A 13,034-nucleotide genomic window follows, 5' to 3' on the forward strand; every position below is an offset into this window, starting at 1 on the left:
TAACAATGTTGAAAGCAGTTGTGCAGCTAAATAATATTAATAATGTCACTTTTGATCAATTTAATTTGAATTTGTCCATACTGAATAAAAATATTATTTTCAAAAAAGAACCTCTTGAATGGTAATGTACTTTTAGTCACTTGGTTAAAGATATTTACAAGAAATACACCCAACTATCATGGTTATGAATATTTTATTATATTTCGCTTAAATTGATCTATTGATCTATTATGAATTACTTGGTCCTGTGAGGACAAAGTTAAATGATTTCCATTTATATTTTCCCTTAGCGTTCATTTGATAAAGTAATATATATAATATTTAATTTGATAAAGTTTTATAAATATTTGTGTATTATATTGCATTAAATAAATATTGAATAATAAAAATATATATACAGTATATATAATATACATTACACCCTTCACTGGTTAGCATTGATAAAATTGATTAATATTGTTTCATTGCACATACCTGGAGAGGGAACTCACTAACAATCCAGATGACAATGTTATTTTCATAACTTTCTTTTCTCAGACGGAGACCATTTTGGTGATTTCCACCTGGACAGGAAATCAGGTGTGCTGTCCACTTCCAGGCCTTTGGACCGAGAGTCCAAAGCAAAGTACACCCTCACCGTGGAGGCACAAGATCAAGGAATACCATCCCTCACCAGCACTGTCACTTTGGACATCAGTGTCTTGGACCTGAATGACAACAGCCCAGTGTTCCCCAGGAGCAGCTACTCAGTGGAGGTATCAGAAGATGCATCAGAAGGGTCTCTTGTTCTGGAGGTTTCAGCCTCTGACAAGGATGAAGGGTCCAACAGTCAGGTGGTCTACTTTCTGAGCCACGAATCCAGAGGCATGTTCATTGTGGACCAGCACACAGGTCGCATTATTACAGCAGCAGCCCTCGACCGAGAAAAAGTAGCCTCCTACAGTTTTAAAATCTACGCCATGGACTCCTCAGCCTCCAACCCCCGTAACACTTCGGCTGAAGTCACTGTTCACATCTTAGATTTAAATGACAACGCCCCCTTCTTCATCATAGACCCGCTCATCATCAATGTGTCCAGCAGTAGTCTCTCCAACCACAAGGTGCTGGCCACCATGAGAGCTGAAGATAAGGACTTTGGCGCAAATGGATCTGTATTTTATCGGTTTGCGAATCCTGTCAAAGGCTTCACTATAAACTCCTTGACTGGGGACATTCAGGCCACCGAAAAGCTCCACACGATGGCCCAGAGCCAGCGGACCCTCATTGTGGAGGCCATGGATCAGGGTAGCCCATCGCAATCCTCTCTGGGAGTTGTGATTGTGTACATCAGAGAGCAGAGTTACCAGGGCATCCGCTTCGCTCGCAACACCAGGGATGTTAGCCTGCAGGAGAATGCTGCTAAAGGTATAACAATGAACACTGTACATCGGTAATATCCAACTGATATTCCTGTAGCTCAAACTGTAGAGCATAGCGCTAAAAACACCAAGGTCATGTGTTCAATTCCCAGGGAAAATGTACACCTGATATGAAAATGTACACATTACATGTAGTGTAGGTTGCTTTGGGTAAAAGCGTCTGTCAAAATTGGATATGTCTAGTTTAGAATAGAATGCAACAATATTAACACATATTTGGCTGCTGTATAATTAAAAAATAAAACACTAACATCTAAAATCAGTTCATTTTAAATACTACAAGTGAATTTAGGCATCACAATATCTCAGTGTATGAAAAAAATAGGATATTAATTTTGAGGTTTGCTAAAGACTACATTCAGCAGTGTTTTTAAAGATAAATATTGTGAATGTTAGATGTTGGCAAAAGTCATCTAAATATAAAACTAAGGGAAATGAGATGCATGATTAAATATCCAATATTGACTGAGATTATAAAACATCAGACATTAACCGATATGGTAATGATATATTGTGCATCACTAAATCTTTCATACATGCCAAGTTGATGGAAAAATTCCTTTTAATCAATGAAGTTTTTTTTTTTCTTATAGGTACAGCAGTTGTTCAGATACAGGCTCACTATCCTGATGGATCTAGCAGTGGCATCAACTACAGCATTTTCAGTGGCAACAAGCAGCAGTCCTTTAGCATCAGCCCCCGCACAGGTAATCTAAGTCATTGCATGATCTTATTATGACAGTAGTCCTTCTAAAGGGGAACGATGTTTCAGTATTAGTCATAATGCATTCCTTGTTTAGGTGAGATTTGGGTAGAAAGCTCCAAAGGTCTGGACTTTGAGGAGACCCCACGACTCCGCCTCGTGGTCAAGGCTGAAACTGCATCCTCCAGCTCCTTCATGGCAGTTAACCTTCTCCTACAGGATATCAATGACAACTTACCACGCTTTCAACTTCACAATTACATTGCTTATGTTCGTGAGGCCCAGGGCTATGATCATCCTATCATTCAGGTACAGTAATCTCCCATTTGTTTTCTCAGTGGTTGAATCTTCATAAAAGCTGTGGAGTACAACATCCCTTGGCCTAAATACAGCATACTTTCAGTGCAAGCCAAAAGAGTTTCCTTTGCGTTTCCCACAATGTTTTCATTGTCCATGGTGAGAATATAGGCTCAGCTGTCCCACATAGCCACAACCAATTCCCTTTTTCAACTATTTTTTTCTAAATAATTTGAGTTCCAAGCCCAACATTGCTTAGAGGTTCATGTTACGCTCGAGCAGCTGTTGCGAATCTGTCTGTATTTTCATTGCCAATTTCACCGGTAATTTCCTCAGGTGTTGGCGAATGACCTGGACCAGGGTCAGAACGGGCAGGTGACCTACTCCATAAGGTCATCGTCCATGAGCGGCCTCTTTAAGATCGACGCTGTCACAGGCAGTATTTCCACCGCTGCCATCATGGACAGAGAGATCTGGACACAGACCAAGTACTAAGTTCTTCCATCTGCTTTTATAGCAGTTTAGATCATTTCCTTTTACCTTCTTAAAAATGAGTGACTGAAAAGTAATGTCTTAAAATCACTTTTTTACATTAAAAATGTTAAATATTTTAAATAATTTAGGCTAAGAAAAAAGTCATGCCTATGTATTTGTTGACAGAATGACACTTCTGTAGAGGCAGTTGCACCGATGCGGTTAAAACTTTTATATACCCTGAAAACATTTTACGTTTATTTGATTATTAGTAGAGTTTGCACTTTAAAATGTTTTAAATGTCTTTCCTGTCAGCATAAAAATAGTCTGTGAGCAGAGGTGGGTAGAGTACCCAAAAACTGTACTCAAGTACATATTTACTCAAGTAAAAGTAAAAGTAATAGTCTGAATAGTTACTTGAGTAAGAGTAAAAAAGTATCGGATAAAAAAACTACTCAAGTAGTTAGTTACTAGTTACTTTGGATCATATACTGAATATAGTCTATTTTTATTTAGATATATAGATATTTAGATACAATTTACACACACACACACACACATATATATATATATATATATATATATATATATATACACACATGTATTTTTTAATGTAATTTATTTCAGTGATGCAAATCTTAATTTTTATTAGCCTTTACGCCAGTCTTCAGTGTCACATAATCCTTCAGAAATCATTCCAATATGTTGATTTATTATCAATGCTGTTCTTTCAACCTTCTATTCATAATTAAAAAAATCCTTAACAAAATGTCACAGGTTCCAAAAAAACCTGCAAATCCCTGTTGAAAAAACCAGCATATGCTGGTATAGGTATGTTTTGAAGCATGGGATGCTGGTTTGAGCTGGTTTAATGGTCCAACCAGCTTAAGACCAGCACATGACCAGCTAAGGACCAGCATAAACCAGCAAAAGACCAGCATAAACCAGCATCCCAGCTTCAAAACATGCCTGACTAGCATATGCTGTTTTTTTCAACAACATTGATAATAAATCAATATATTAGAATGATTGCTGAAGGATCATATGACTCTGAAAACTGGAGTAACAGCTGATAAAAATTCAGATTTGCATCACTGAATTAAATTATATTTTAAAGTATATTAATTGTTATTAATGAATTATTAATTATGTATTATTTATATATGTATATAACCTCTGATGTGGAGAAGAGAGAAATCTCCTCACATACAGAACATCTGAACATAACGAAATACGGATCCTCTTCCGTCTGTTCTGCAAAATGAACAAATATAGCCTTTATTTCTGCAAGCGTAAATATTGTGAAAATATCAATGTTAATTGTGTCTAAGCAATTCCTCCTGGAACTAACGCGGGTTTGGCGGGTGTTCATTTCATACTCTGTGACAGCTTATTTAATGAATAAATTCTGGATTGTATTTAATGTATAAGGTACATTTATAACTAACTGGTAATGTCATAGTGGTATCGTGTAGTCAGTGCAATCGAATCTATTCCTGTGGAACCGACAGCACTGTTCATCTAATAAAGATCTTCATAGCTAGCAAACCATAGCCTTTGCAGATTTGCTTTCACCTGACTGTAGATCCAAAGCCACGTCTTCATCGCTCTTGATGTTCTTAAACTCTCTGTTATCTGAGTGAGAACCCCTTCAGATGACACTGAACGAATCATTCAAACTGATTCACGAACCGATTCACTGGTTTGCCAACTGGTTTGTTCGAGCCTTTAAACATGAATCATTCGCGAATGGGCATCGTTCATTGCCCAGAGAAAAGTAGACGGCGCGTTTGGAATAAACTGAAGCATTTTTAACTTTATTATTACGTATTGCAATAAGTAACGAGAGGAGCGTCGCCCACAGTAACTAAGTGAAAGTACCGTTTTTTCACTAAAACTGTACTTGAGTAAGAGTAAAAGTACCCATTTTTAAATATACTCTAAAAGTATGTTAACCAAAAAATTTACTCAAGTAAATGTAACGAAGTAAATGTAACTCGTTACTACCCACCTCTGTCTGTGAGAATGTCCAGACTCTGACTCTAATTTTGTTGTTGTGTCTCCAGCCTGGTTATTATTGCAACGGACAGAGGCAGTCCTCGGTTAGCAGGTTCTGCCACTCTCACTGTGATCATTGTAGACCTGAATGACAACAGTCCCACCATCCCTGTTCCACGTGAAGTCCGGGTCCCTGAGAGTAAGTTCCTATTTTTTCTGGCAGACAAACAGTGAGGCACACCGTGCTGAAAGATTGACTCAATTACCAGGCGTTTTTCTTGCCAAAGTCCTTAATGGTTATTTGTATCCAATGTGTCCAATAATGGTGGGCGTTCAGCAAAATGCAATACTTTTGAAAGGTGCAACCACAAACGGAAACAATAAATTACATTTCACACTGGGTTATGAAGATTGTGTATTTCTCTCTCTAGATACCTTGATTGGAACTGTAATCACTCAGGTCACAGGAAATGATGTGGACTCTGGGCCGGCTCTCTCCTATTCCCTGCTTCTGGACTCAGTGACTCAAGGGAAGTTTGGAATACATCGCTATGGAGGTGGGGTGTCCTTGACGGCCCCTCTGGACTTTGAAGATAGAACATGGTACACTCTGACCGTCAGCTCCACGGACTCCAAACAACAGACTTACGCAAATCTGACCGTGCTTGTGGAGGATGTGAATGATAATGCTCCAGTCTTCTCCCAGGACCTTTATGAGGTATGTTAGGAGAAATCACACGTTCAGGATGAACATTGATAGAAAAAGTACATTAAGATGTTTGAAGTACCCAACAATGTTGGGGAGTAACTAGTAACATGTAACCAAATTAGATAATTTAATTACAAAATAAATGTGACTGTAATCTTTTACAGTTACTGAGAAAAAATGTGTAGCTAAATTACAGTTACTTATGAAAATGTTAAAGATTACAAAGTGGGTCATAGCTATGCAAAGTTTTGTATCATATATCTTAAACTATATCTTGTTATGATTTAAATCAGTATTTAACCTTAGAATGATCTCAAAGTAAAAAGAGGTGCTTGAGTCTGATTTTGTGGTGGTGTACTTTAAAATTTAATTTTTATAATCTTAATTCAAGTGATGAAGGATTTTAAAGTCTGACAGTAATCAGTGTTGAGTACTACTCTAAGGTTAACCCTGCCTGGTTTAAAAAACATTAATTAGAAATTTAGAAAAGTAATTAAAAACTAATCAAATGTAATCAGTCACATTACTTTAATAAAGTTATTGAAATAGTTACACTATTACATTTCAAATAGTGTAACTTGCAATCTGTAACCTATTACATTTCCAAAGTAACTTTGCCAAAATTAATACCCAAGATGTTTGAATAATATATACTGTAGTAAACAGTTATTTGACTAATCAAAAGTGTTTTATAGAGCCTTGCAATAATAACAGATGGCACAAGCTTTGATGTTTTAGACTCTGTTTAATGAATTATTTTCTCTGGTAAACCCCTTAAAGGCACTTGCAGTTTATTTTAATGCCAAAGAGACACATATTTTTGTTTCGAAAATATTCCCTGTGAGCACCACATTTACAAAAATATTTCTTTAAGTAAATGAACAAATAAATTGATGCTATGTACTGCTCAAAGCCGTCAGTGTTAAGACCAATTTACGTCTTTGGCAGGTGACTCTAGCAGAACGCTTGCCAGCAGGAAGCTCAGTTATCATAGTAACTGCTACAGATAAGGACTCTGGAGAGAACGGAAGATTAACATACAGGGTCGTGTCAACAAAGGACATGTTCTACATTGACCCAAGCAATGGTAATTTGTCATTTTGTTCTTGTTGTATTCCTTTTGTTTATTGTTATTCATCCAAATCATTGTCAGATGGAGAATTCATTAAGGAACAAGACATAATTTTTGATATAGTGGTTCTCAACTGTATTTTCTTCAGGACCCACATTTTAGGATGTCAAGTGGCAATTTAATTACATATCAAATTTGTTAATCAAACAAAAGTAATTTGAACTGCAGAGATACCAAAAGATGCATAATGACACTGAATAGAAAAAAAATATGGAAAATTTGCAAATAATTAACAACAGAAGAAATGTGATTTACAAGCCTAAAGAATACAAAAAAAACACTATGCCGATTATTGTGTTGTTATTAGCCATATTACCAGTGATAGATCAGTTTATGCCTAAAGACTCTATAGTTGGATGAGGCTTTCACCCACCAGTTGAGAACCACTATTTTGAAGCATGTAGTAAAAGCCCTAATCTTACCTTATAATGTGATTTCTTTACATAGGTACACTGTTCATCAAGCAGAAGGTTCAGTTTGACTCACAACGCTCTTCCATTTTGGTGGTGATTGAAGCCAGTGATAGTGGAACACCTCCGTTGACTGCCCTTACCACAGTTCAGGTGCATGTGTCTGATGTCAATGACAATGCACCTTTATTCCACCAGACTGAGTACAGAGCCTCTGTATCTGAAGATGAAGTTCCTGGCTCAACCATCCTAACCCTGGAAGCAGTGGATGGGGACTTATCTAGGGACAACTGCGGGTTTGATTTCGCCATTGCCAGTGGAAACATTGGTAATGCCTTCCAAATCGAGAGCAGTGTTCGTTTCTTTGAGGGCCATGGATTTCAGACAGTTGGAACGCTGATATTAGTTGATAAACTTGACTTTGAGAGTGTGAATAGCTACAATCTCACTATTGTGGTCTCAGATCGCGGCATACCACAACAAAGCTCAAGTGTTCCAGTTTTAATCACTGTAATGGACACCAATGATAACCCTCCATCCTTCAGTAGGGCTGAGTACAACATTATCGTCAATGAAGGGGCAGAAGCGGGAAGAGAAATACTTCAACTTTTTGCAGTGGACCCTGACTCAACACCTAATGGAGAGGTTCAATACTCAATCATTTCTGGAGACGAGTCTGAGCTCTTTTCTATAGATCGCTGGACTGGGTCCCTTCGTCTGCGGAGGTCTCTTGATAGTGAGAAAGAATCCTCTCATGTGTTTATCATTCAGGCCTCAGATGGTCAGGCCCACTTCGCTCTTGCTCCTGTAACTGTCGAGGTCAAGAACATCAATAATAACAGGCCTTACTTCCCTCTTAAATCACTCACAGCAAGCATTCGTGAAAACCAGCCCCAAAATGCTCTAGTTACCATACTACATGCCATTGATCATGACAAAGGAGCATATGGAGAATTGAGATATTTCCTCATGTATAATTCTAGCAATGGTAAAGATTCCTTCCTAGTGAACCAAACCTCTGGTCAGGTGCAAACCCGCTTTACATTCGACTTCGAGAAGGTAAACGCTTTCAGTTTTATTGCTATGGCAATGGATGCAGGCAACTACTCGGCCACAGTCACAGTTCAAGTCTTTGTGACTGGTGAAGATGAGTACGACCCGGTTTTCACTAACTCAGATTTCACCTTCCATGTACCTGAGGGTGCCAAGAAAGGGCAAAGCATCGGGCAAGTAAATGCTAATGATGAGGATGGAGGGGTGGACGGTATTGTCCTTTTCACACTCGCAAACAGTTCGCCTTACTTTGAGGTCAACACGTCTACAGGAGTGATATCCCTCAAGATGGATGCATATCATCGACATACAAGCCGGTCCAAAAGAGAGACACGTCAGATGACGTTGGATGTTATTGCTCACAGTCCTTTGGAGAATTCCCGAAAAGGTTCTGCCCAGGTCACAATTGATGTCACTCATACATCCTTCGGGTTGAACACAGACATGAATGTGGTACTTGCCAGTGCTATAACAGCTTCCTTGGCAGTCATTGTGTTCCTGATCATACTTGCTGTGGTGATATTTCTCTTGAGATCCCAAAGGTACAAAGAACAAGAGGCTTGCACCAGAATAGTATCCCACGGTACCGTTCTGGAGAGTCTTGAAGAATCGAAAGTTCCAGGGGGTGATAAGCTGTATCATCAGACTCTTCCCAGGTATGGAACAGACCAGACTGGGAGCGGAGGAGGTACTTACGCACGAGGTGGGTCTCTTGACCCATCTCACTCCAGTGGACGTGGTTCTGCCGAAGCGGAAGCTGCAGAAGATGATGAGATCCGGATGATTAATGAGTATCCTCGAGTTTCCAGCATCTCCTCCTCCATGCAGGAGCACATATCTGCTCGTGGGCCCGACTCTGGTATCCAGCAAGATGCAGACCAGCTGTCTGACATTTCCTGTGAGCCAGGGATGGATGCAAGTCAATGGTTTAAAGGGAAAAAACTGGGAAGTTTAAGTGGGACAGTACTATCAAGCCAGTTGCCAATTTACCGGGATGAAGGTGGTGGTTATCTTGGGGTTGGAAGAGGGCTTAACATCTCGCATCCGAAAGGTTATGCTTTCCCGGAGGATGGTAAGCCTGCTGTAGATGGTTCTCTTACAGCTATTGTGGCTAGTGATGAGGAACTGAGGGGCAGCTACAACTGGGACTACCTCCTTGATTGGTGCCCTCAATTTCAGCCTCTGGCTAATGTCTTTACAGAAATTGCCAGATTAAAAGATGAGAACGCACCGCCTAACCCTCGGCGGCCATTTCATCCCAAAGCAAAGACAGATCCCAAGCCCAGAATTGACCCTCCTCCCCTTATTACCTCTGTAGCACATCCAGGGGCCAAAACTGTTTTGCCAAAACCTGCTGTAGGGCGAACATTTCCTCACCCGTCGTCATTGCGCCGATCTCCCATTATTGACCATGATGACACTGTTTCCTCAATAGCCATGTCTCAGAGTTTTTCTACATCACTTTCGCCACTTGCAGCCCATTCCCCAGCCATTGCTCCCTTTGTTGGTCACTTGTCCTCCATGATGGGTACAAATGAGCACTCCTTAGAACATGAGGAGACAGAACTGAGGATTTAATATTGTCTAAGGAGAGCTCACCAGAAAGCATTCCCACCTGCTCAGGTACTCTAAAAATGCCTCTCCTCTGGCATAGTCCTCAATATCATGTTGTATGTAGTTGCCCCACTGGCTGGCCAGAGGTTTCAGAAAGCGGTGCTTTTGTCACCCATTTTTTGACTTACTGACTTGAGTTGTAAAAGAAGTAAAAATTACTATTTTATAATGCTGTTCTAACGATCCTGAAGATCAAATGACAATTTTCTTAGCCCAGCATTTGCACATTTTAAAGGACAGTTGTGTTCGATGTCAATGTTTTGTAAGAAAAAAACACTTTTTGTATTTTATATTTTTGTACTGATATTTTTTGTTTAAAAAGAATGACATATGTCAAGCAGTTGCTATAACCTGTGATTTTATTGACATACATTTATATTTGTATATATGTGGCCGTAACAGTATGTTTGTTATCAGAGCTTGTTTTAGTTTATTAACAGTTGCCATTCTAAAGTGTTCTAAGTATGTTCAGTATTAAGCTCTTAAATATTTGGGGAATATGTTTTTTCTGTTAGTATTTATATAAAAACAGTAAAAAAAAAAAAAAAACACAAAAAATGTACAGTATCTGCAAAAATGCCAATGTACACAGTCTTTGAATTTTTTACTGGAGACCACAGTGATCATATTGATTTGTACATGCTGCTTCCCCTCCCTTAGCTCGACTAATGGGAACACAATATTAGCTTATGAAACTAAATATACAAAAAAAAAAATTCCCCATTTTGTGAGGATTATAAAATCAAGCACCAAGTTGCTATTTAATTAGCTAAGACAAGCTATCTGTGCCAGGAATTTTGTAAAACTGCAAAGAAATAACAGTAACAGAAATGGAAAATATTGTCATGGCAGCTCTTAACAGCACCTTGAAAGAGCTGCCAATGGAACTGGAAATAATGTGTTGTCCTTTTTATATTCATGTTTTTTATCAAGTCTTTCATTGAACACAGAGTCTAAGCAAATATGCTCAAGGCCAGTGAAAATTACCATGTTGTTGTTACAATATATAGGCTGATAACTTCCGTTTTTTTGTCATAGGTTAGACTGATAATTTTTACTGGATGTTTATGTTTTAATAAATACACCAAGCTATCCAATATTACACTTAATTCGACCAAAAGAAAGATTCATTTAAAACTCCAATACTCAGTCAAGGTACTGACATTTATAGGTACAATTTTGTAGCATCTTTCAATCATTACTGAAAACAATTGGTAAATGTTGCTAATTATACCATAAAATGCTGGATTACTTTGTTTTGTGTATGTAAATGGCATGGCAAAATAATATTATGACACCCATATTTGTTGAAAAGCACTGGTGATTTGATTTTAGTGATGCATTTGTTCCTACAATGTACAGTGTGTACAATTTCAAACTAAATAATGGCAGCACTGAACATTCTTCTAGCAAGATTGTGAAACATATTTTTGTAAATTATTTTCTAACACTTTGAAAATGATTGTAAATGTTGCCATCTGACCATACTTCATTTCTGTGCTAAAAATTGTTTTTTTCTAAACAGTTTTTTTTTTTGTCAACATATTTTGATGTTCATTGAAAGGCTCAACTTATAATTTTGAAAATCCACAGTGCCTATTGAAGAAAATCATGATTATGTTCATAATTGATTGTTAAAATTTTTCTTTGTTCAGATTCTCAAGGTCACAGAAGAATTTCAGAAGAAATCTCTCTCCTTGTTAAAGAAGCCTAAATTTATGGCAGATACTTCACTTTTGTACACAAACAATTCCTCACTCGTAACTGTGAACGTGTTATATTTGTGCTGCCTTGAAGGAAAATAAATAATGTTCAGTTTTTCTGTTCATTTAAAAAGTTTCTCATCATGTTCAAGTCACTGTTCAGTTATAGGTGAAGGAAATCTGTTTACATTACTTTGGAATAACACTGTGGTCCAAAAAATTGGCCAGCCATTTGTCTTACTTTTGTACCCAGTATAATTCAAAGGGCATTGATATGATAAGTGGTGGTGTTTTATTGTAAATAATGATCAGAAACACTGAATTTTGTTCAGTTTCCACCTTAATCCTTTGAAACATACTTTTTTATATACTTTACAAAGTGCCTGATTAAAATGTATTTCCAATAATGAGCCTTAAACATATTCTTTTTTTAATTATATGTATGCATATTCTGTGTTAATAGGGTTTAAATGTTCTTTGAGATCTAAACAAATACATTATATGAACTGCATGGAAAATTTTAACTGTTTTCCAGCTATAAATCTTCATATGTTGCAATATATATTTTTTCACCAGGTGTATTGTGTAGAACATTGCTTTCTCAGTTGTCCTACTAAAATTAAAAGTGTTTTATTTTTACTCTACATACAGTTGCAGAAATGGCCTCTATTTTAGCCTTTAAGGATGTTCATAACTAGTTGTAGTCCTGTCATCTATTGTAGTTTCAACATGGAGAGTCAAAGTGACGAACTGAGCTCCAAATAGAATAGAATAGTACAGCCAGATATGGGAGAAATATTGATGTAGATTTACTGTTAGTACGTCAAATAAAAATGTGTGATTCCCCCTTGAATAAAATAAATACTTTACATATGAGAGAACTAATATGTAGTTCATGAATGAAACTGCAGGCATGCAAAAACCACAGAATCCTAGTTTAGCTAATGTTTATGTATTTCCATCAGGTCTCAAAGCTCATACACAGATTGATGAGGGAAAGATTCTGTCTTCCCACCTGTCCTGCAGAGGAAGTACCAGATAATTTGTCTCTTCCAACCTGTCTCTGTAGAGAGCAGAGACATACAGCACACTAGATACAGTATCTCTCGCAGCTAGTGCCTTATAATTAATTATTTAAAAAGCCAGAAAAAAAGGTTTTAAATCATAGAGCTTGTAACTTAGAACATAGAGCTTTCCAAAAATTGGGGCAGTAACAAACCTTGCCACACAAGGGGAAGAATTTAGTCATTATTCATCCATACTCATACTCAGACCTTAATGATTTGTGGATCTTTCAGAACATATCATTAGAGCCATGCCATAGACAGCTTGGATTACAGGACATGTCATACACTGTGTTTATGAAGACTTGCCTGTGAGTATTGCCATGGAGACAAAGAACCGTCTAGCATTTAACCACAAAATATTTTGACTCACTGAAACTAGTTGTTGAATGTGGGTTTGACTAAAAACGAAGGACATTCGTTGGACTAAAACATTCAAACCGAAAGCTATTAAAGCCT

At 37.7% G+C, this 13,034-nt stretch overlaps 1 protein-coding gene across 1 annotated transcript in view; it reads left to right on the plus strand.

Annotated features, from left to right (window-relative positions):
* LOC306851655 (protocadherin-16-like) overlaps positions 1-12,148 on the plus strand; it is a gene marked incomplete at its 5' end in the record, with an annotated part of 100,185 nt that extends 88,037 nt beyond the window's left edge. Inside the window, 8 exons of the mRNA XM_079388061.1 lie at positions 538-1,404; positions 2,012-2,125; positions 2,219-2,430; positions 2,755-2,906; positions 4,959-5,089; positions 5,322-5,608; positions 6,548-6,686; positions 7,179-12,148. Of these exons, the coding sequence (XP_079244187.1) occupies positions 538-1,404; positions 2,012-2,125; positions 2,219-2,430; positions 2,755-2,906; positions 4,959-5,089; positions 5,322-5,608; positions 6,548-6,686; positions 7,179-9,772 (4,496 nt within the window). The 3' untranslated portion in view covers positions 9,773-12,148. The remainder of the gene's footprint in view (positions 1-537; positions 1,405-2,011; positions 2,126-2,218; positions 2,431-2,754; positions 2,907-4,958; positions 5,090-5,321; positions 5,609-6,547; positions 6,687-7,178) is intronic.
* Between the last annotated feature and the right edge of the window lie 886 nt (positions 12,149-13,034).

Source organism: Barbus barbus (genome assembly GCF_936440315.1).
Source record: "Barbus barbus genome assembly, chromosome: 31".
Lineage (NCBI taxonomy): Eukaryota > Metazoa > Chordata > Actinopteri > Cypriniformes > Cyprinidae > Barbus > Barbus barbus.